At 39.8% G+C, this 25,357-nt stretch overlaps 2 protein-coding genes across 2 annotated transcripts in view; one reads left to right on the top strand and one right to left on the bottom strand.

Moving 5' to 3' along the window:
- Window positions 1–25,357, top strand: part of CMSS1 (cms1 ribosomal small subunit homolog) — a 362,276-nt gene that overhangs the window by 8,718 nt on the left and 328,201 nt on the right. The window lies entirely within an intron of this gene.
- Window positions 16,066–25,357, bottom strand: part of FILIP1L (filamin A interacting protein 1 like) — a 277,314-nt gene continuing 268,022 nt past the window's right edge. The window contains exon 6 of the mRNA XM_046658603.1: window positions 16,066–19,216. Within this exon, the coding sequence (XP_046514559.1) occupies window positions 16,420–19,216 (2,797 nt within the window). The 3' untranslated portion in view covers window positions 16,066–16,419. The remainder of the gene's footprint in view (window positions 19,217–25,357) is intronic.

The raw sequence follows: 25,357 nt of genomic DNA on the forward strand, positions 1-25,357 counted from the left end.
TCTCTGCTTGCATACCTCCTTGATCTTGAATGAAACAGAAGAACAAAAGGTAGTTAATGGTACAGTTGGTGGAGAAGCAGACATTGTTCAGGGCATAGAGTCAGCTTGGAGGATTTAGCTTCTTTGAAAGCTCTATGTTCTGGGGACACGTCAGATTAAAGATTGTCAGGTTGAAGAAAAAAACTTCAGTAAAGCAATTCTGCCAGCATGTGTTGAGCGTATGTTCTGTGCAAGGCCCTTGACAGCAGATAGTACTAGATACAGGGGTACATAGGTTATGTTTCTTGCTTTTTGGCAATCATGGTATAGTGGGAGATAAACAAGAGTAGTGTCACAAATTAATCTCAAAGGGTCATGAGATTGCCAGAGAAAGATTAGTTTCAACTAGAGGTCTAACAGAGCTTCATGGAGAAAGTAGCATTTGACTTGGGGCTGCAGAAACTTTTAGGATTTTTAATAGCAGAAATGGGAGGGCATTCCGGAGTAAAGGAATACTTTTGGCAACAGGATAAGGGAATACTTTTGGCAGTGTCCCCGAGGCAGGAAATGGGGCACAGTTGAGAAATAGAGGAACTTTAAATTAGGTTGTATTTGAGAGGTGGAATGGCAGTGTAAACTGGGGCTAGATCAGGAAAATTGTACCTGATTCTGAAGACAGTGTGTATGTGGCAGCGGGATAGTAAGGACATAGGTTGGGGAAGACACAGTGTGGAGATAGAATTGTGTTACTGTTTGTTCACTGTGAATGTGTGAGGAGTGAGAAAGGATTCACAGATAGGTTGAATGATCTGGACTAGGAGAGTGGGTTGTGCAGTGTGAAAGAGTGAAGGCTTCATTGAGTTCTTATTCGCTTAGAAATATTCCATTTGCATTTATTAAGGAAAAATACTCTTGGGTAAGAATATTTGTTGATAAAGAGATGAGGCAAATGCATCAGCTAACTGTAGCTCTCCCATTATAATCCACAGTTGGTGACGATGACGATTTTCCCCCTCTTTGGTTTCATTATCCTTTCCTTGCACTGAGCTCAAACATATAAATCTTTTAAAAATGCATTGTAGTTTTCATCATAGTTTCTAATACTGTTCTTATGGGAACCCTTTTTATGTTTTTTTCATTGTATAGAAATTTGTTTCTACATTTTTATTGTACTGACAAAGTACAGTGAAATACCTTTATCTCTTTATGTAAACATTCACTTATTTAAAATGCCTCCTAACTTTTGTAATAACCATATTTAGATTTTCAAGTAAACCCTACACAGACTTGGCTAAAAATATGAGTCCTTCAACTAAGGATAACCTTTGTGGGGAATATGCTGTCTTTTGGTACAATTTAGTCTATGCCTAGGTGCTAGAAGAGTTTTTGGGCCTTGGTGTTCTTAGTATTCTTTTTTTTGAGGAAGATGGGCCCTGAGCTAACATCTTTGCCAGTCTTCCTCTTTTTTCCCTTCCCCAAAGCCTCCCAGTACATAGTTATATATCCTAGTTGTAGGTTCTTTTAGTTCCTCTGTGTGGGATGCTACCTCAGCATGGCTTGATGAGCGGTGCTAGGTCCACGCCCAGGATCCAAACTGGCGAACCTGAGGCCACAGAAGCAGAGCACGCAAACTTAACCACTTGGTCACGGAGCCGGCCCCACCTAGGGCCTTAGTGTTCTGACATTTTTTTTTGTATTTAATCCTAAACATAGCAAATGAGATGTTGTTACTCTGATATCAGTTTCCTCCTTATCTAAGAGCATTCCTACCTTTCAACCTGTCCTCATAGTCTCATCTTCAGTGCAGAAATGCTCACCCAATGCTTTTACCTCTTAAATAGGCAGAGCTTTTGTTGTTTTTTTTTTTTTTTCAGTAATAAAACTCAGTGCCCAGTAAGGGTTTGGTGAGATGAGCAGCCTCAACGATGATTAGGAGAGTAGTTTGGTAGTGTGTATCAAGATCCCTAAAATTCACGCTGTGACTCATTCATCTTACTGCTAGGAATCTTTTCTAGGACATAATCAGAGATGCAGGCAAGGCTATTCATTTTAGGATTGTTTGTAATGATGAAAAATGGACACAGTTTAAGACTCTAACAATCAGAATGGAGTAAATGAATTCCCCTATAATTACATGAAAATATTATGCTGTCTTTAAATAATGATGCTTTTGAAAATATAGGAAATTGTTTATTCAGACATGTTAAGAGCAGCATTAAAAACTATATACATGCTTTAGGTATGTATATTTGAGGAGAAAATACACCAGTGCTAACAGTGGTTATCTCTGTTTAGTGGAGTTATAGGTGCTTTTTACTTTTCTTACATTTCCTATATTCTCTACATTTTCTGTTATAAGTATACATTTAGAAAAAGCAACACTAAGTTATGTTAAGGGATAAAAAGGAAGAAAGCACTTCAGAGATCAGGACATTTCTGTAAACATCAACCATATTGTCCAAACCATGAGCAGTAGCAGCTGTATTTGAAATCAGTGATGGACTAATTCAAGTCGGCTGATCTTGTGACCATAGCATTAATAATAGCCTTTCGAAGATAGATTTCTGTGATGTCTTTTAACTTTCTCAAGATTTAGATTCGTTCTCCTAGTTAGTGCATAGAAATCTGTGTTGGGATCCTATTTAAATTGTAGACTCCTGCGCCTTACCTCTAGAAGTTGTAATTCATTTGTCTATGCGTGTGCCCAGGAATCCACATTTTTAGTAAACTTGCAGGCTGATTCACCTGATGCAGGTGGTCAGCCTGCCACACTTTGAGAAACACAGCCATCGATGAACCTCCTTTAGGTCTAAGCTTTAAATTTTCTTTCACTTGGAACCCTGGCCTGCTTGGGTATGAGAGGCTCAACTCTGAAAGGTCAGGGCTTCAAGGCCCAGTGGTTTCCTAGATGTTCATCAGAAGCACCCGTGGGGCTTTTAAAACACTGCAGATGCCCAGATCCTATTTCAGAACCTACTGACTTGGATTGTCTAGGGTAGAGTCCAGGCATGTGAATTTTTAGTGAGCACCACAGGTTATTCAGAACTGAAATCTGTCCAATAAACCAGTTGGTATGGAACACAGTATTACTGGGGCTTGTTTCTTTTAAGCTTTACTGATGATATGTATTGGTGAAGACAGTGTGGCTTGGGATGGTAGTTGTTGGTAGGGCCAGCTGCCCAGAAGTTATTGGGCTTCCATTGTTTCTACACCACTGATGCTGCAAGTTAATTTTTTTCTTGATAACTCTGATTTCACTACATAGTTTTAACCTCTAGATGGCAGCAAAGGCTAGTTAGTTTTTTGTCAGGAGCCCCCCCCCCCCCCCCCACCCCCCCCCCCCCATTCCATGTCATTCCCAAATCTTTAAAAAATGATGGTATGTTTTTTTCTGGTATGAATTTTATTCTTGGACATGTTTCGGTAAATGAAGTATCGAGCTTTAAAAATGTGTCATCTCTTGGATGATTTTTATAGAATGTTATGTCAAATAACTCCAAGAAAGTTTTATCCAAATTTGGGGTGCATATTGCAAGAGGAATCCATGCATATGGCTCTTTTAAGACCACACAGTGAATATTCTACTCAGAGTTGGAGGCTCCTGGGTTTTATCAAAAAGCATATGCCTTGGAGGAGATTAAGCAAGTCTGAAAGCTCATTCATAAAAGAAAAGATTTTTTTAAAAATGGTTTAATTCAGTTCAACATGGAGATTTGGATTTGGAATGAATTACAAGTCTGAAGGATGCTGAGTTCAGTGAGGCAGAGGCATTGGTTTTATCTAGGGAGCAGTAGAAAGAAAGGGAGTATATTTGTGGAGTGTGTTCATCAAATTCTTAAAATCTTGGCTTATTTAGTCCATGGGTTATTAAAAGAAATGGAACAGTCTACAAGACTTCTTGGTTACAGCAAGTCATTAGATGGCAGGGAGCCTTAGTGACCACAAGAAGTACAGAAAGGTGAAAGTGTTTTCAGTGTTTTTCGAAGTCTTGAATCTGTAGCCTAAATTTTACTTGATCCTTGTGCTCTTTCACATTATCGTGGAGGGCAAACATCTGAAAATATACCGGAACAACATCAGCATTTATGGGGAGGCTATCACATCCTAGCTAGACAGCTGGAGTCAGGATGTTTCCTTTTCTCTAAATGAAATTAATTTTGTAAGTGCTTTGAACTTTTTGCAGATTATTGGCAACATATTGTGTAAGAAAGCAGTGTTCCATCAGGAGTGTTCCTGACTCCAGGGACTGCAAGGCTCCTCCTTATACCTTTAGCTCTAGAAGTTGAAATACTCCAAAGACCTTGGATCATTTTGATTTGTGGTCATTGGAGTGATGCAGGGAGGGTGCAGATTCAGAGCTGCCTGAACCCCTCAGGAACCCAGCTGTGGAATGCTTGGTCAAGGCCAGGTGTTAGCAGAATGACAGTGTTTTGTATTTTTGTTTTTATCTCTGTTTAATGGGAAAAGTGCATTAGTAATGATGACGGATATGCTGATGAAAAGGAGGAAATGCAAAACTGGAGAAAAAATATCTTTAAAATACTTTGCCTTCTTTTGTCTTTTGTATTCTTTGGTAAATCACTGCTAATTCGTAAAAAAAAAAAAAAAAAGAAATAACAGATAATGAATCTGGCAAATAGCCCAGAGTTTTATATGCTGCTTTGACTTTTTTCTCTTGATTTTCACAGAACTTCGTCATTATACAATAAAACTTTATCACTGAAGATTTTTCCATTTTATATGACAAGAGGTCCTTCAGAAGGAAACTCTGTAGTTTGATTAGCTCATCCCCATTAACCTCTTGTGAGAGAACATTTGGTTTTAAATAGAGTTGCAGTGCTATGATTTATATTAAAGAGCTGACCAGTTTCCGAGGTGAAGGTAAGAGGAAATTCATGTCTTTATTTTATAATGTAATATGGTTTGTGGTTGTACCTACTCACCTCCCAATCTCTCTGTGGTAATTACACCATGGACAGTGAGGGTAATCCAAAAATAAGCATTGAAATATAGTTTTCAAAAACCCTTCCTAACCCAGTTGCTTCCACTTTGTGTCCAGACACTCAGCCTCACATGTAGACTAGTACATTACAATAAAATACACTAACCTTGAACTGTTGTCTTCCTTCTTTTTATCCATCTGTCAGGTTTTTCACCTTAGCTTTTCTTTTTCTTTCTTTCTTTCTTTCTTTTTTTTTTCCACCCTCTCCCTTTTTTTCTTTCTCATTCCTTCATTTGCACCCATTTGATTTTTTTTTTTTTAAAGATTTTATTTTTTATTTTTTCTCCCCAAAGCCCCCCGGTACATAGTTGTATATTCTTCGTTGTGGGTCCTTCTAGTTGCGGCATGTGGGACGCTGCCTCAGCGTGGTCTGATGAGCAGTGCCATGTCCGCGCCCAGGATTCGAACTAACGAAACACTGGGCCGCCTGCTGCGGAGTGCGCGAACTTAACCACTCGGCCACGGGGCCAGCCCCCTCGTTTGATTTTTTTTAATTGTTCACAGGCTTACGTTTTACGGCAGCCTTGGGTTGGTGACTAGAGCACAGGCTGTGGAGCCAGACTTGGGTCTCCATTCTGGTTCTGGCACCAGTTAGCTGTATGTTTTTGAGCAAGCCAGGTAGCCTATGCAGACCTCAGTTTCTTCATCTGTAATCCTTATCTGGGGATTAGAATACCTACTTGCAAGTTCTCTGGGGAGTAGAGGTATTGCAAAGTTCCATCCAAAGTGTTAGTTATTGATGTCAAGTAAGATTTTAATACGAGGAACAGAGAAGAGCATTGCAGTCCTAGAAACAGCATGAGCAAAGGTGCAGGCTGAGAAGACCCAGTGGTGTGTGGAGGATGTTCTGAGTTTCAGAGGGAGAGAGATAGGGCCTGGTGGAAGGTTTGGACTTTGTGCGTTCAGTAATGTGAGTGCCAAGTGAGTGCTGTTTAGCGGAGAGGGGGAGTGGAGAATTGCCATGATCAGGACAGTGTTGTAGAAGGACCACCAGCACCACAAATGAAGGTTGTATTAGACAGGTGAGGGTAAATGTAGTTGGTCAGCTGTCTGTGGACTGAGGGCTGGCCCTGGGGAGGAGAAGCACAGATACAACGGGGAGGCAGAGAAAGAAATACTAGGGCAGAGTGGCGGACTGGGTCGCGGTGAAAAGCAGAAAAATGGAGAAAGGCTCCCAGATGTTGAGCCTGGGTGACAGGGAACGTGGCAGACCATCATCAGAAGTGAGACAAAGAGCAGTCCAAGAGCGACAGTGCACTGGGTGTAGGCACATGCCACGTTTGAAATGTAGTTGGACCTTCCATGTGGAACTGTTTGGCAGGCACTGAAAACCTGGAGATGTTGCTTTGGGAATCATCATAGAGAAATTGTTGATACCATTTGAGTGGCTGAGACAACCCAGGGAGAAAATGTAATTCCTCTTCACTGGCCACTCTAATTCTGTATCCCTTTCCCAGAGCCTGAGAGGTGAGTTTTGTTGGCTCTATCCTGTGCCCACATCCCCTCCGCAAGGCCACTGATCCTACTGACTGATAAAAGTCCAACTAGTTCTGGGGCCGGCGCCTTGGCTGAGTGGTTAAGTTCACGCGCTTCGCTTCTTTGGCCCAGGGTTTCGCCGGTTCAGATCCTGGGTGCGGACATGGCACCATTCATCAGGCCATGCTGAGGCAGCGTCCCACATAGCACAACCAGAGGCACTCGCAACTAGAATATACAACGATGTACTGGGGTGTTTTGGGGAGGAGGAGAAGAAGAAGAAGAAAAAAGATTGGCAACGGATGTTAGCTCAGGTCCGATCTTTGGGGAAAAAAAAAAAGTGTAACTAGTTCTGAGAGCAACCACCATTTCTTCCCAGAACTTAAACAATTCACAGTGACTAAGCCATTATCCAGGCACTGATTGGCTAGCTGGGGGAAAGGAAATCCTGACCTCCTCCTGCAGTGACCGGGCTGGCCCCTCGGCCATTGTGTCTGGGCTGAGCAGACAGATTACATAAACTTGCACTGTAGGGGGATCTGCCACTCCTTGGCACAGGGATGTTCAGTAATTACAGGATGCTCCCCCCCCAAGCACATTTCCTACCTCATTGGCAGTCTGAGAAAACCTGAAATAGGGCCAGAGTTGATAGGTTGGCCTAAAGAAATAATAATTGTCCATTGTTTTCCCTAGTCCTCTCATTACCCTTCTTGGAAGCTAAAATCAGCAGCTCTGGCAGCATTTAAATTTTCTAAAATTTTTGTAGTATGTATTATTCTTATAATCAGAAGAAAAAGTTTTGTAGAAAAAAATTTGTGCTGCCTGTGTCTCTCACTATGAGAGATATCATCATTCTCAGTGTGATTCCTACCCATCTACCCCTCCTCCCTGTTGCCCTGAAGGGACTGTCAGGTGTTTAAGTGTTTCTTAAGTTATGGAGCCTTTGGGGATCTGTTGCAGTTTTTAGTTAACTCCTCTTTCAATTAAACTGTACTTTTCTGAGGCCTCAAAGCTGACTGATATCAATGAATTCAGGCAAGAACACCATTAAAAGGCAAAGAACAGAAAAGGAATAGCTGTCTGTTTTTTTTTTAAAACGAAGGGAAAAACCGAACTCACTAATAACGAAGGATAGTAATTCATTCTTGAGGAATTGCTCTGAGTTGTTTGGAGAGCGGCTGCATTGACGCAGGTTTTTATGTGCATTTAGTTGTTAAGAGAGATACATTGGAGACCACCTTGAAGACTTGCCTCTGCAACGGCAATTTTATTTGTGATGCTTCCTTGGTTTTCATTTATTTAATCCTGAATTGGAAGCAGAATTTAGAGACTGACAAGGTTGAACCCTGATACTTCTTGCCCTGAGCTGGGAAAATACACAATGCTTTTTTTTTAAGTGATTTTGAGACTTCCAGTCTTTCCTTATAAGTTATGTTACTTGAGAAATGGAAACCCTAAGCTAGGGTATACCATCTAGGAAGATTTTCTTGGCTTCTGTAAAGGCTTCAGAAGTTCTACCACATGTGGGCTGAGTTGGTGCTGTTTGTCTTTCTGGTGGCTAGACCGTGACCCCTTGACTGCCTTTTCTGGAGCTCTTGGGTCACTCTCATGACTGTTGAGGCAGCCACCTGCTTAGGAGCTTCCATGTGCATGGTTGTGATGCTCCTTTTATGGAACATTTTTACTCTCTTTTCTCTCCAGCCACCTTTGAGGCTGTTCAGGGACCTCCTGCTCTGCACATGTTGGTAGCCTGTCTAAACTCACTCCTCATGCCTGTCGTTTGTGCCTTTCCTTATAGAATCTGGCTTTAAAATTGAATGGACTTTGACTGCAGCTCCAGTGCTCTCTGAGTACAGTCTCCTGACAGTGCAGATTCATGTTTCTCCTTGGTCTTGCTTTCTCCCATCCCCTATGCACACCCCACCCCCAGGTCAGTCTTCCCCAGGCCTGCCCTTTTGTGTGGGGCTTGGCCTCTCACATTCATTATCTCTTGTTACCCTAACAGTGGCCTCAGAGAGATAGAGGAGTTGGAATGGGAGGCAGGTCCCTCTTGACTGTAGTGATCAAGGAAGGTTTCAGAAGTGGTAAGGTTTGAGCCAGACCTTTCAGTGTGGGTCACTTAATGAGAGAAGAGGATTCTATCCATGTAGAGTAGTGGGGACGAGCAGGGAGAAACCCTATGTACATTTAGGAGCATTCCAAGCATTCTGGCTAAAGTGGCAGACTAGTGAGGCAGAGCACAGGAAGGTCATGTTAGGCAGCCTGTCTGTGTCCATAGGTAGTGGAGAGGATCAAGTACAATTTCTTATGCTTCCCTCTTGCACTGAGGTAGCTCCTCGGTATGCTGCTGTGGAAAGAGAATGGGACGATGGAATTAGACCTGTGTCATGTCTCCTTTTTGTCACATACTAACAGTAACCTGGAGCAATTTTCCTTACCTCTCAGAATTTAAATATTTTTATCTCTAAAATTGTAATGATACCCATTTTATAGAGTTGTTGTGAAATGGAATACCAGTGTATAAAGGATTGTTTTTCTTCATTGTCTCCCTACCCAGAAACCTTTTCAGAGGACCCTGAGTGCTCCCCAGCATTGTGTTCAAGGCCTCAAAGTCTGATGGGACTATGCCCTTCCAGCCTTACCCTGCCCCAACCATCTCAGCTTCAGCCCCACTGCACTACTCATTGTCCTTGAACCTTGGTTTTCTGCTCTCTTGCCTGCCAGGTGGGCACCTCCCTGGAAGGCCTTTTGTCCTCTCTCTATCCCAGTATTCCTCATCTCCCAGCTTCTGCTCAAATCTCATCTGTTTCTGAAACCTAACCCCCGAACCCTGCCCCAGAGCAACCTGCTTCTCCTCTAGTCCCCTGTTATACTTACTTTCTATAAATTCCTTCTCTGTGTTGGGCTCTTAATTACCTTTTAAGTTAGTCCTCAACTCCTGCCTTAGATTCTGAGTCTTATACCTGCATAGCTGCCTGGCACAACAATCAGTAATATTAGGTGCTTCATAAATATTTGTCAGTTCATTCTTTTAGGTGATTTGTTGAGGATTGAAAAAAGCTTGTGTCCTAATAAAAGACATTTGTGCTTCTGATGGTTATAAGCTAATACAGAAGGAATTGAAACTCCTCAGAGAAGACTCTCTAGAAACATGTAAACAGTAATGGGTTATCTCTTAAATTCTTGGGAATCCTGCTGAAACCTGTTTTTTCCCCTATTAAGGCAAAAGTGGTTGGTTGTCTAGATTTCTCTTATTTCTCCCAAAGGCATGTGAGAAATGGAAAGCTCATCTGAAAACTCTAGTTATAATATGGTATCCTTGAAAGAGACAAAGGTACAAGTTCTTAATAGAAATACAAATGTTGAAATATGCACATGCTCTGGGCTGATCTGTCAAGTTAGTGGAAACAGTCTTTATGCAATGAAGTTTCATTGCAGATTTTTTAAGTTGCTTCAAGGCTTATGTTTAGTCAGATTCAAGATTCTCATCTCTACACACTAGATATAAGTTTTCAAATGAGCTGTCAAATATCTCCCACAACAAGTAATGTAAAAGAGGAACTGGCTTATAGAGTCAATTGGTCCATCTCTCTAAAGCAGTGGTTCTCAACGGGGGGCTATTTTGCCCCACAGAGAACATTTGGCTGTTTCAGGAGACATTTTTGTTTGTCACAGTTGGGGAATGCTACCTGCCATCTAGTGGATAGCAGCCAAGAATGCTCCTAGACATCTTACAATGCACAGGACATCTTTCCACAACAGAGAATCCTTGGCCCCACACTGAATAGTGCTGAGGTTGAGAAACTTTGCTGTAATGAAAAAAGAGCTGATATGGTAAGGATTAAAAGACATTAATTCATAGAATCTTAGCAAAACAAATCTTTAGAAACCACCTAGTCATTAAGACACCTACAGGTGGGAAAATGAGGAAAGAGAAGTTTAATTTCTGAAAGGAGACTCATGCAGGTAATTGGTTTATTTATCCCCCAACCTTATTTCCCAAAGGAATTTTAAACAATTAAAGGAGGGTGGCAAGACTTGGAGAGAATTCAGAAACCGTTGGAAGTTAGAACTGGATGTGGTCTTAGACATCACTAAGCCTGGTTCTCTTTATTTCACAAAGATTGAATGGCTTGTCTAGAGCCCCGTAGCTGACTGGAAAGGGCATGAACTGAACCTGGTCTCTTTGCCTGCCTTAAATGCTCCCTCTCCCAACCATTCCACTTATCTAAATCTTTCCTTGCCCAGTTTCAAGTCTCAGTTGCTCTATGAAACCTTGTTAATGTACTGTAGACCCCCTTAATCTCTAGTTTCTTGTAGGGAATTTAGTTTGCCACTTGATTAAATGTTGTCTGATACTCTTGTTTCTTGTCTCCTTTCCTTGCCCAAATTGATAAGCTCTTCAAGGACAGTGAATCTTTTGTTTCCATAATACCTGCTCCAGCGTTGAGTAGGAGGTAGGCAGTTCAGTGTGTCATGATCAGTGGCTTGATCAGTTGTGTCCATGTGGTGCTTTGAAGAGAAGACACTATGTGCTGAGACACTGTGTGTGTCACTGAAGCACGAGTGGTATGTCAGTCAGCAAACCTGCTTCACCTTTCCAGAGGCCTAAGGAATGCCAGAGAGTGAGACAGCCTTTGTAGGTCTGTGTGGCCTACGTACGTTGTTAGTTGCCCAAAGATGACTAGCCTTTAAAAACTCAGACAAGAAAAAAGTCCCTTAGGTAAGCTTACAAAAGTATCATACTGGACCATTTGGCCGTGGAGGAAAAATGAACTTACTAAAAGAAGAAAACGAATTTCAGGCTTTCAAAAAATTGCCTCAAATAATCGGATAAATTTTATTTCTTTTGACCAATAATTTTGTGGAAAACTAAGTGAAATTTTAAAATGAGGTCATGGGTAAAGTGGATTATCCCTAGATTAGCTGACTGCATTGCCGAAGGTTAGCACACATTTTTATGGCACCATTCAAGTGTAAGAGCTGGTGTCCTGATGAAATGCTGACAGATTTGTATGTGCTGCCATACGAACAGTGTTAATTCATTATCAAATTATAAAGTACTTAGAAGTGTTGGCAAGTTGGCTTGCTGGACTCCCTAAGGATTTCTTCCCCTACAGCGTTACCTTTAAGGGGGTGCCTGCTCTGATATATTTGACTGAACAGTGGAAGGGTCCATCAGTTGGAAGGGAAGGGACCCGGAATTTTAATGAAAATGAATTTTAAGGGGGTTAAGGTTTGGGGACTTTATTGAACCACTGATATTCCTTGCTCTTTCTTGCATTTGCTTCACTGTGGCCTAAAGTGAATGCTGTCCTTTGTTTTGGTTCATCCAAACTGCTCTCTTTAATGTGTGTTCTGGATCATTCCCAAGAAATGCTGTAGGGTTATGTTGAGGGCCTGGCATCTGAGGGAGAAACAGAGCTTGTAGGTGTCAGACAGCCTGCTACTGCTCAGCCAAAGATTCAGGCATCTATGCTTTGCTACAGTTGTAAAACTGGGAACCTTCCCACCCTATAAAATGGTAGTTTTTATTGAGCTTTTCTTTTTGAATGAAAAGAAAACCTGGGGAATAAGCCTTCTGATTGTCATGCCAGCCACTAGAGGGCAGAATGGTCACACTTCCTGGGATAGGTGTAATTTCATTCTGATAGAGCGGACTACAGTCAGAACACATTTGCTAATATTTATCAATATAGGGATTCCTAAAACAATGGAATTCCTACTTTCGGGTGCATACTAATCAGCAGAGGAGCTTATTAAAAATGTAGCTTTCCAGGCCTTACCTGTAGAGAGTTCGATTTGATAGCTCGGGGTGGGACATCAGGGAATTCTTATAAGTGTGTCTTGGATTTTACTTTGAGAAACACTGATCTTAATGTTTGGGGCATGCATTTTTGCCTGATTGTCTTTTCTCTTAGGATTGCAAAGCAAAATGATTTTTGTGGAAGAAAAAACAATAACAGAAACCAAGGTATAGGGGAAACTAGAATGTTGTTAATTTAAATATCTTTCCCTTCCTTTGTCTAACTCAAAGGAGACTCACTTTGTAAAGATTCAGAATCAAAGAAGCTACTAAAAACGTTTTATGTGAAGTTATACTTCAGTCAATAAAGATCACAGCATCCTTGGGCTACAAGTCTAAGAAATTTTAATTAAATATCCCTTTTATAACTATCTCACCATGCAACCTAATTTTATCCTTTGGGTGTCGTGAAGACCCTGTGCCTGATGTCTTGGCCTTGTGAAATGTAGTTGCGGAGGCCTGAGTAGAATTTATGTAATCCTGGCGTCATCCCGAACACATGTGGAGACTTTCCTTTGTGTGTAAAGACCCAGCTCTAGTAATGCACAGTGTCCTTCTGAGGGTGAAGATTTTAGTTTTGCCAGTGCCTCCAGAGAGCAGTGGCATCCTGCTGGTTGCCACTGCTGGTGAAAGGAGGATTTGGTAAAATCATTCAAATCTGTGATACAGTGCTGCAGCTCAAAAAGTTAAGGAGATGGCGGACTGAGTAAAATGAAACTTGGTTCTGAAGCTTGGACTTCAGATGAAATGAAATGAGAGGAAGATACTGTTTTTTTAGATATGTGTATCCTCCAAGCTCACCCTCCACCTTCACATATCTCATATGAAGATTTTCCAGTGTCACTTTTCTCTCCTTCCTAGTTTTCAAGGTCCTTGTGTGATTATATGTGAATGAAAAAGAAAGTTCTGTAATCACACACACAGAGTTATAAAAAATCTCTTTTGAAATTAAAGGCCAAAAATCTGCACTGTCATTTTATGTGTGATGTTATGGAAAAGGGAAGATGCTTTTTTGAGAAATGATGTTGTCTTTACCATAAACCTAATTAGTAGCACTTTAGTAATCTATTTGTTATTAATATGAGATTGTCCCTAAATTTTGATGCTAATATGAATTATTATACTGAAGTAATCCTCCCAGTAGAGGAACCTCTGAAAGAGGTTTGGTTCCTTAAAAGTCTGGTAAATTTCCAGTAATGTTAATCACTTGGGAAGCCTATTTATAGTTAATACCTGGAGCAGATGATGAATGAGAATTTGTGCATTATAACATGGAGTACAGGACTTGTGGTGTTAACTTTATTGTAGAGAATTGCTCTGGCTCACATAAGAAATTGAATCCTTACAAAACGGATGGACTAGTGAATAGCCCAGAGCTTCTCAAACTCCCTTAGTTACAGGTGTGCCAAGAAGGGATCTTCCCTTCAGCACTTGGGGCAGCCAAGAGGACCCTGGAGGTGACAGGAGTCCCTTGGCTGGTCATCTCTGCCTTTTTATCCGGTTGTATCCAATGCTGTGGAAACATGTTTTCTGTTTGTGCCATTATGTGACAAAGGTTGGGAAGGACTGAAAAGACTTTCCTCTTTAATTCTTTCTAGTTTCGGTTCATAATTTTATGACAAGTTGATCACTGCTCTCCAGAATGTTACATTTACCCTCTCTTGATTATTATCAAGAAAAACATCTTATGCAGCAACATTATCAATGTCTACTTTGAAAGATGTAAAATGAAGTATGTGGTTCCTTCTAAAGTTCTAGCCCAAAGTGACTTAAAAATAAAGTAGTCCCCCTTTATCCACAGTTTCGCTTTGCGCAGTTTCAGTTACCTGCAGTCTGAAAATATTAAATGGAAAATTCTAGAAAGAAACAATTCATAAGTTTTAAATTGTGCACTGTTCTGAATAGTGTGAGGAAATCTTGCACCATCCTGCTCAATACCGCCCAGGACCTGATTCACCCCCTTGTCCAGCGGATTCACACGGTAGATGCCACCAGCCCATTAGTCACTTTGTAGCCTCTCGGTTATCAGATTGACTGTTGCAGTATTGCAGTGCTTGTGTTCAAGTCACCCTTATTGTACTTCATAATGGCCCCAAAGCACAAGAGTAGTGATGCTGGCAATTCGGATGTGCCTAAGAGAAGCCATAAAATGCTTCCTTTAAGTGAAAAGGTGAAAGTCCTCCACTTAAGGAAAGGAAAAAAATTGTATGCTGAGGTTGCCAAGATCTATGGTAACTTTTATTGCAGTATGTTGTTTAATTGTCCTATTTTATTATTAGTTGTTGTTAATCTCTTACTGTCCCTAATTTATGAACTTTATCATAAGTCTGTATCTATAGGAAATAACAGTATATATAGGGTTCAGTACTGTCTTCAGTTTCAGACATCCACTGATGGTCTTGGAACATCTCCCCTGTGGATAAGGGGAACTACTGTAGTTTGAAAACATTTAGACTATCATGTATTTTGTAATACAGTTGGGTCACTGCCGATTCCCAAGATAAGTGTGTTTAAACAGAAGCTTTCTCGTTCATCACTATCCTCAGCTTTCATCTAGCTTTATTTAATGATGATGCAAACCCACAGCACTGGTGTTGCAGTTCATCACCATGGAACTGTTTCTGTCAACAAATCCTCGCTTTGCTATCATGAAATTGATTTTGCAGGGAAAAGGAGGATAATTGTGAAAGATTCCTTTTACTTCTAAAGATCTTCACAGTTTGCCTGGGTGTCTAAATGAATTGTGTTTAAAATCAATAACTGGCAATAAAATTGACCACACTAAATTAACAGTTATGAGGTTGGAAAAGGGAAAATGACAGTGAGCTACTTTGTCTGAAATCATCTTTTTGGAATGTGACTTGGGGACCAGATTTGTAATTTAAAATGTTCCTCTGAACATTTCTGCTGTAGAAGTACAGATTAGGCCCAGAGAGTCCCATGAGCTGGCTATTAGAAGTCTTAGGATGCTTTGGCTGAATTTTTCTCCACTACCTTATAAATGGCAGAACAATAATCACAGAAGAAACTTCCCTCAATGAACATACTATATGATTTTCTTTAAAATAAGCCTTTTCTGTAACTTGTGTTTGTAACTATCTTTGGCTTTTATTTGCTTGTTGAGAGGTTAAAAAAAAAAAACACAATTAAGTTGTAAGCTTCTGAATGCAGCCCACTTACAAGCAAGGTAGGAAGCATCTACCTTAAGTAATTGAGACTATTTTGGGAACCAAATAGGAAAAAGGAAAGTGTTCAACAACATACATCATAGTGGCTGATTCCAGGTTTGGAGGTAGACGTGTTTTATGGGGGTTTTCATCTGTGGTAGAAATACAGTCAACTTTTGATAGTCAAGGTAACTTGTATTTCCAAATGTGCTTTCTCTGGCTTCCTCTCACATTTCAAAGCTTTTCACTTTCACCATCAGCTCCTATGTGCTCACAAAAGTTAAGTTATTTAATATTTTATTCAGTTATTATCAGTAAACATTTATTAAGTTCCTAACATGCGCTAAGCACTGTGCTGGGCACTAGGGGTATTGAGATACATCTCAAGCATGAAGTTAAGTTTGCTTCTGAGAGATCTCACAGTTCACTTTGAAATCAGAGAGACATAAATTTTTATTTATTTGAACCACTTCCTCCTCCTCTAATATGTGATCAGAAGTTGACTGTAAATGGGAAGTAGTTCCTGTTTGTTTTTTAAGGAAGAATTAATAGACATTATGAACAGGAAATAAAATTCTCTTGTACATGCAAAAATATAACACAAAATGACCAAAAGAAAATTCAGCAAGCAATGGTAAAAATAACAAATTATTTACTGTTTTATAATGTTAAAGTATTTTACCAAGACAAGTTGCAGTCAAATTAATGTGAGTTATGGAAAATGAAATACATAAAGATGTATTTATACAAGTGCAGACTAAATATTTTCCATACAGGTATGTAAATGAAAAGATATACAGTAAGTGCACACTTGGTATGACTATGCAGGCAACACTTAGTTAGTTGCAGATACTCTTGTTGGATAGTTCATGCATAAACCTTCCCAAAGTACAAGTTCAGTCAGCCTTTTTGGGGATGTGGAGGGATCATTAAAAAGGATTGAGTTCCTTGCAATAATATCAGTATAGACTGGATGAGGGTGAGGGTCGTCAGTTATATATATTACTTACTGTAATTTGTGATTGTCGAGGAAGAGTTGTGGCTGTTGGTGTGATAGTAATACTGCTGGTGACTTTATTGGTGGTTTTATTTAATGCCCCATTAGTTAAGCCTTGAGTTCGGTTATCCTGTGGTGGTGTTGAAGGGCTGGCAGGTCTCACGGGGCTGGCTACAGCTTGCATGTAAGGACTTCCTAAGTGAATGTGGATTTTATTATCCTCAGTAGTTATCACACTTGAACTATTACTGTTTGAACGTTGAAATTGCCATGATGACTGCCGGTCAGGGGAGACTCTGAAAATCGCGTGCTTGGCACTGATTTCTATTGGCTCTGGGGAGCGTCCCTGCTCAGGAGAGCTAGCTGAACCAGTCACAGCCAAAACCTGAATAGGTGACATTGTCCTTTCTGGAGTTATGGAACCACAAGACTCTGGGGTCTGGGCTCTGGCAAAGGTTGCCATGGTAATTGGGGACACGCCTTGCTCTAAATTCATGAGGCCTTCAGCAGAGGTTTTAGATTTCACTGGTGTTATGGAGGCGTTTTGGAGGATGGTTATCCTTTGCTTTGGGGTACCACAGTTTGGTATCACTGCTGTGCTTGTGTAAGAGTGAGGACTCTCTGTGGTCGGACTTGTGATTTCAAGAGTAGCTGTGTTTTGGACATGGTCTGGAGTAACCTTTATATGAAGTGGCTGCCCAGGTGTGTGGCTTAGGACTAGATCTCCAGGTTGCACGAAGTTGCCATTGGGTTTAGTTTGTATTTTTCCATTCTGAGGATGGCCCTCTTTGGATTTCATCCAAGGAATCCATAGCTTCCTGTTAACAGGACAGGAAGTAGATGAGTTGCATTTGAAGGACAGCACGGATTCGTCATCATTAGGGTCCTCATCCTGGTCCTCACTCTCCTCATATAACTGACCGTTGATAACTGCTCGTTCCAAAGGAATGAGACTCTTGTAATCGGGTGGCTCACTGTCTACTGCTTCTGTTTGAACTTCTTTAGAAAATACTTGAGGGTCAGAGATTCTTCTTCCATTGAAACTTGGCCGGAGGCTCTTACTGAAATGCCGGTACCTCTCTAACTCTTTAGTGAGGCTTTCAATCTCTCTTCCTAAATCTCTGTTCCTGTTTTCTTGTTGATTGAGTTTCTTTTGCAGAACTGAATGATCTCCCTGGAGGTGACATATCAGGTCCTCAGTTGCCATGTATTCATGAATTTTCTCTTTCAGTGCATCCACTTCTCTTGAGAGGTGCCCTGATTTAGCTTCTTCTTCTTGAAGCCTTTTGAAAAGCCATTGTTCATGGCTGGACTCTGTCTTTTCTGCTAACTTGTACTTGGCAAGTTCCATTTTAACATGTTCCAGCTCTTCAGATAAAAATTGAGCTTTGTCTCGTTCGTTAGCATACCTTCGTTCTAGGGTTTCATACTCATCTTCTGTTTTCATGAGGTCGTCCTCAATAGCTTTCATATCCTTTAACTTCAGTTTCAGTCTTTCCACTTCTTGAGAGAGCTCTTTAATCTTATTGTTTTCTTGGTGTAATGCTGTTGTGGACCTACTAGAATCTTGATTTAATTTGTTTTTCAGGAAATCTTTCTCAATTGCTTCCAATGATTGAAGCCTATTTTTCAACATATTAACTTTGGACAGGAGATCGTTTCCTTTCTCTTCTTCGGCTTTCAGTTTGTTTTTCAGATCATCTCTCTCCTTGGTTACACTGTACATTTTTTCTTCCGCATCAGTTTTGGACTTCAGTGCCCTCTTAGTTTCCTCAATTAACTTCTCAGTAACCATTGTCACTTTATTTTGCTCCACTTGAAGTTGAGAAGAGGCAGCTTGTAACTTATCTTCAGTTTGCTTCAATTTTTCACTCATTGTTTTCCGTTCATCTACCAGCATCACAGTTAATGTTTTCAGTTTAGTTAAATCCTCTTTTAGAGTGAATTCTGTCTTTTCCAGCCGACTTTCAATGGCTTCTAGCTCTTTGATCCTTACTTTTAAACTCTCCAATTCTTGAGACAACTGCTTTGTGGTCATCCTTTCTTTTTCTAAATTGCATTTCAGAGAGTAACATTCTTGTTTGCTTTTGTTGAAAGCATCTTCTAATTTTTCTAGAGCCGTAATCCTTTTATTGAGTTTTTCAACCTCGAGTTTAAAGTCTTTACTCTGTGATGTTTCCTTTTCGAGCCTCTTATTGAGATCTCTGCACTGCTCCTCCATTTTTATGAGCTCTTCATCCTTCCCTTCCATTTCTAGTACACGTTTCCTGAGCTCCTCCACCTCAGCCATGATACCAGAGTTTCCATATTCTCCCTTGTTGATTTTTTCTTTTATATCTTGCAGCTCCTCTTCTGCTTTTCGTAAAGACCTGTTTGTCTCTTCTAACTCATCAATTTGCCGGCTGAGTGCTGCCAACTTTTGTCGAAGCTGGCGATTTTGGCTGTCCTCATTGGTGAGCTTCGCCATAATTGCTTCTTGGTTCTGGTGAAACTCTGTGGTCTGTGTTTGCAGTTCCTTCTCTAGTCTGGTTGCCTTCTGCTCTTCTTCCTGAACTCTGGCTTCAGCAAGGGCTAGTTTAGCATGTGTTTCCTTCGCACTTGTGGTTAGGTCGTGGATTTTCTGTCTTTGAAGGGCAAGCTGTGCTGTCAGCCTTTGTTGTTCGTCTACCACCATCAAAGCAAAAGACTTCAGTTTGGTCAGCTCCTCTTTCAGGGCGGTGACCTTCTTCTCCTTTTCTTGCTCCTTCTTCTCCTGGGATTCAGTTTCTTGGTCAATCAGCTTCTTTAATCTGGAAAATACAAGAGTATATTCTATTTTGTGATTCGTGTTTTAGTAAATTATCAGCAGTGATTAAACATTTATGTAATTTAGAAAGATTGTATCAGCTCATATAGAATATGGAAAGGAATTCCTGAATTTGATGGGGGAGGAGAATCTTGATATACAGCTAGCTTGCTTTTTCGCCTTCACTACCCACCTCCCTGCAACCCTTCATTGAGTGGTAACAGTTGCAGTTCACCAGGAGTTTTAGAAGAATAAGGGCTAGAATATTTAGTTTAAATTTCTTGTGTAACATAATTAGTAGGCCATCTTAGCCTGAAGACTGTAAAAACAGGTACAAGCTCGAGATTCAGCTGGACCTAGCTTCTAGACTGACCCTACTATACCAGCTAATTAAGCTGGACAGTTATTTAACATTTTTGAGCTTCAGTTTCCTGATAAGAAAAATGGAGGCAAAAATTGTATTGTCTCAGGGGCCGTTTGTGAAAATTGAATGAGATAATTCGTCTACGATTCTCAGAGTACTGACACATAGTAAGCATTTGATAACTGTCAGCTTTGCTGTTGTTCTTTTTTATTAATGTGGTTATTATTGTATTTATCAAATGGTTTGCTTGAACCATGTAATGTGGTACATTAATGTCTGGTGCACAACTTCCTGATTCTTAGTTAAGATAAAATTTTATTCACATTGCTTAGCAGTTATGCACTTCACTGATGGACCTCTCTGCCAGTTAAAACTTGGTTTACACCAGCATGACGTTGTGCTAGGAATCACTTCACATATATCTTTATCCCCATAGTGGATGGTAATTGAATGAGGGGAACTGAGAGTCATCTGAAAGAGTTTAGAGTTTTCATAACCTATGGGAAGAGCATGGGGTTTGATAGGAAAGAGCTTATTGATGAGAGTCCAATTCTAGAAATGATGTAAGAAAAACTCCATTATCAGGAACATAATGATTCCCTTGTACATGATGATTCTATTATAACATTATTTTTTTCTTTTATGTTTTGAATTTGTTGGCATAACATGAGAGCATTTTACATTCAATATGAACTATCTCTTCCACACACTTTTTTCCTCCGTAGTGAGGTCATAGTTTTAAATTTGTGGTACTCAATTACACTGGGAATGGGCTGATTATAGAGGATGTAATTACAGCTTTGCTGTATTGTTATACAGAAGCTAAAATAGAATGGAATCCCTGAAGAAGTGAACTACAGGACTTGTCATGGATGAAAAATTATAAATATTTGTTTTCTGGTCAAACATAGAGTTCATAATATTTTAATATATCTTTTCCATTAGGAATAAGTTAATTATCTAATGCATGTCTTTAATCCTTGCCACAAAACTTTCTTTTTGAAAGTAGTTTAAGGATTTGAGAGGACATTTTAAAAGAAAACAGATTTGAGGCAGTCTTCTTGGAAATAGTCCTTTTTGAGATCCTAATCTGTTCTTTCTGTAATTACACTACACAAGAGGAACATGTTTAAAATAATTGTATAATGTAAGAACTCCCAAACTTTTTTGTGGGGAGGATCCACTTTTAGTTTTCCTGTTTTGAGAACCTGACAGGAGACTGGCCCAAGGGCTGTGGCCTGCGAGATTCTGAAGAAGCAGGGCTGAATGCTGGGGTGGGGTTGGCGATGATCTCATCCACAGTCTTGGCAAGAGCCTTGCCCATGACTTCTGGCCCTGTACCACTCCTTATTTGAGACACCTGGGAGCCTGAGAAGAGAAGCATGGCGGCTCCTTCCTGAACAGTCATAGGACTTCACAACCCAGTGGCAGAATCCATGGGTAAATTGCTTTGGTGGTAAAACAGTTACAGAAACTTTGGCAAAGTGCTTCTTCCTCCCACCTTAGCACTAGAATCATATTTAACAATGCGCTGAGCATAACTGCAGTGAAATATTTTCCTGTCTCTATATCACAGTGCTTAGAGAACAGTTTCACAAAAACTTTTCAGGATTTCTTTTCAACTTATTAAATAATACCATATGCTATTTCATTTTCATGAGAAGGAGGTATGTTTTTTAGGGGGGAAGGGGGAGATTGTTTTGCAGTTTAATGAAAAGAGCATTACAATTGACTGGTGATTAGTGAATCTTGGCAGTGCCATAACTGCCAAAAAACAGATTTTGAAGAAGTTTCCGTTGTTTCCATTGTGTTCAGTGTTGTGGGCAGCAAGCATGATGCATCTTGCTCAGCGTCGTGCAAGCTCATGTATCCAGAAACTTTTTCAAGGTTTCTGGACATCAGCTGGCATCCCCATCTATTCCCAAGCCCCATCTTACAAGGTGGGCACATAGAACTGATGATGATCTGAATACATTTGCTCTCAGCATTTCCTTACCACTTGTTTGCCAACAACCTGCGATTTCCCTGGGCCAGTCCCATGAGCACAGCATAGGACTGTCAACAGACTAGTCAGATAAAGCCGGTCAGGGAGGGAAATAGGAACATTTGAAGATTGAAGTTTGAATATAATGTTATAAACCAATGTTACCACAATAAAAAAAAAAAAGACTGAAGTTTGAGGTTAGTTTATGGTCTTGAAGAATGGCATTTCTTTGCACAGTTAGCTGGTCCTTATTAAAGGATTTGAAGCTGCAAGCCTGGCTTCTGGTGCACAGTGCCCTAAACAAGGAAGCACACTCCTAATTACTAATGCACAGGGATGTCTTTATGTATGTGACACATATATTTGGCTAGGTATATTTTTTCTTTCAAAGATATATGAGTGCTTTCAGTAAATATTTGCTGAGTGTTGACTGTATTTTAGTCATTTGAGGTCCACAATCACTTATCAAAATTCTAAAGTTTTCAAATTTTAGAAAGGCAATAAGGAGGATCTTCCATATATTATATAACAGTTCCAGTAAGGCTGTGACACCACCACCTCCTAAGCAAATCTCTGAATACTTCAGCAGTGACCCATGTGAACAGTTACACTTAGTGGGATAGTTGAGATAATAAATAGCCTCACATCTATTCAGGTTTTGCTGCCAAGTGAGTTCAGATAAGAAGTTTTGCTGCCACAAAACTGCACAGTGTTTAGATGTTTGAAATCACAGACAAGGGATTGTGGACATGTACAATGAAGGTACAGACTGTTGGTGTCTTTTGGGTAAGGAGGGTGTGGAGTTGAGGGTCCTAAGCTTGCTTCCTTCTTCAGTAGGATTGGGTAACTTAATTTTCTGTCTCCATTATTTTTCTTTGCATATTAACAGGCGTTAGGCATTGATGCTGACTGACTTTATATGCTAATACAGATTATCATTGACTCTGGGTTTGCTAGCAAAACTAGATAAATGATTTTGAGAGCTTTTAACCAGGGTACTCATAATCTTGAGATGCAGAATGTCCAGATATGAAATTCATTCTCTCAGAGCTGTGTAGTCAAATTATTGCTCCTTTTTACATGAATAGTTCCAATTAGTGTGCCTTTATGTAGGGATATTTGTACAGTCTATGCTGGAGTTTCTCCAACCTCAGCACTGTTGACATTTTGAGCCAAATGATTCTTTGTTGTGGAGGACTGTCTTGTGCACTGTAAAACGTTTAGCAGCGTCTTTGGTTTCTACTCACTAGATGCCAGTACAACCCTCCTCTCCCCAACCAAAAATGTCTCCAGACATTGCCCAATGCTTCCTGGGGGGGGCAAAATCGCCCCCAGTTGAGAATCACTGATCTGTGTATGTATGTGTGTTTATGGACACGTGTATGTCAGTCTATCAATGGAAGTTAGACTCTCCATCATCCTGCCTCTCTCAGCATTAATTAAGCAGGTGCAACTGAAAGTGCCCACCTGAGTTACAGATACACCTGGTCACTGTATCTTCCATGCTAATGGCCTCTTCTTTACCAGTGCTTCTCACAGTTGAAAGTGCATGTGAATTATCTGGGAATCTTGTTAAATTGCAGATTCCAATTCAGGAGGTGGGAATGGGCCTCAACTTCTGCATTATAACGAACTTTCAGGTGATACCAGGACTGACTTTGGCTAGCAAAACTTTACTATTTACATGTCATGTTTTCTGGAAATAGTATTCTGGCTGAATATTAACTCAGCCAAATTGTTCATTATTGATGATACCCCAATCTGTGGACATAGCCTGTATTCCTGACCTATGGGACTATCTATTTTTTCAGAGAATATCAGGTAAGAGAGCATGACTAAATTAGCTAAAATCTGTCCGCATTACTTGAAAATAATGACTCAAAATGCATACCATAGGTGGTAGGTCAGTCGTTAAATTTTCACCTAAAAAAGGCAGTAAATAATTTTAGTTCCGATTTGTGATTTCCTCACACAGCCTAAAGACTAAAATATAGGAGAATATATATAATAGCTACCTTTATTTAGTGCCAACGATGTGCTGCTAAGCAGTGAGCTAAGTCTACACATCTAGTGGGTTAATTCTCATGGTAAGCTTAGGGTTTTGGAATGATTGTATCTATTTTATAGCCATGAGAACTGAGGCTCAGAAAGGTCAGGAAGGGGCAAACCCTGTGCCGTTTCCCCATACCACATTGCCTCTTCAACAAAGAACAGAGCTATTGCATGGACCTGCTTCATATACAAAGTGTCTTTCTCAAGGAACACTCTTTGTATTAGAGAAACTATCAACTTAAAGAAAAATTGTCATTTATCATTGTGCTTGCATTCTTTTTAGTTCATATCTCATAGATCAGTGGTTTTCAAATGTTTGCGCTTATATCTCTTAAAATAAGTGTTTTATTATGTGCAACTAGTTTGTTCCTATAAAGAATATTCATATCACTTCCCTTTAGCAAGTGTTACTTTTTTTTCAGCTTATTGAGGTATAATTGACAAATAAAACTGTAAAATACTTAAAGTGTACACCGTGATGATTTGATACACAAATAAACTGTGAAAGGATTCCTACCAAGGTAACACATCCATCACCTGACATATTCACCTTCTTTTGTGTGTGTGAGAACACTTCTACTCTCTTAGCAAATTTCAGTTATTCAATTCAGTATTATCAACTCTAGTTACCATGTTATACATTAGATCCTCAGACCTTATTTCATCTTATAACTGATTTGTGCCCTTTTGCCAGCCTTTTCCTATTTCCCCTACCCACCTTTAGCCCCTGGAAACCACCATTCTAGTCTCTATTTCTATGAGTTCAGGTTTTTTTTTTAGATTCCACATATAAGTGATACAATGTACTATTTGTCTTTCTTTGTCTGGCTTATTTCACTTAGCATAGTGCCTTTCAGGTTCATCCATGTTGTTGCAAATGGCAGGATTTCCTTGTTCGTTAAGCCTAAATAATATTTCATTATATATATAATATATATACATGCCATATTTATACATATTACATATAATATATGCATTTATATATAATAATTTTTATATATACCACATTTGCTATATTTTATATATATATCACATTTTCTTTATCCATTCATCTGTTGTCAAACACTTAGGTTGTTTTCATACCTTGGCTATTGTAAATAATGCTGTAATGAATATGAGAGGTACAGAAATCTCTGTAAGATAGTGATTTCCTTTCCTTTGGATATATACCTCGGAATGGGATTGCTGGATCATATGGTAGTTCTATTTTTAACTTTTTGAGGAACCTCCATACTGTTTTCCATAGGGACCGTACCAGAATTTACATTCCCACCAACAGTGCACAAGGGCTCCCTTTTCGTCACATCCTCGCCAACACTTATTTCTGGTCTTTCTAGCCATTCTAACAGGTGTGAGGTGATAGCTCACTGTGGTTTTGATTTGTGTTTCCCACATGATTAGTGATGTTGAGCATCTTTTCATCTGCCTCTTGGCCATTTGTATGGCTTTTTTGGAAAAATGTCTATTCAGGTCCTTTGCCCACTTTTTAATTGTTTGATTTGGTTTTCTGCTATTGAATTGTATGAGTTCCTTGTATATTTTGGATATTAACACTATCGAATACATGGTTTGCAAATATTGTCTCCCATTTCATAGGTTACCTTTTCATTTTGTCGATGGTTCCCTTTGCTGTGCAGAAGCTTTTTTAGTTTGATGTAGTCGTACTTGTTTATTTTTGCTTTTGGTGTCAAATCCAAAACATTGCAAAGACCAATGTCAGGGAGCTTACCCCCTATGTTTTCTTC

This window comes from Equus quagga, chromosome 4 (assembly GCF_021613505.1).
Source record: "Equus quagga isolate Etosha38 chromosome 4, UCLA_HA_Equagga_1.0, whole genome shotgun sequence".
Lineage (NCBI taxonomy): Eukaryota > Metazoa > Chordata > Mammalia > Perissodactyla > Equidae > Equus > Equus quagga.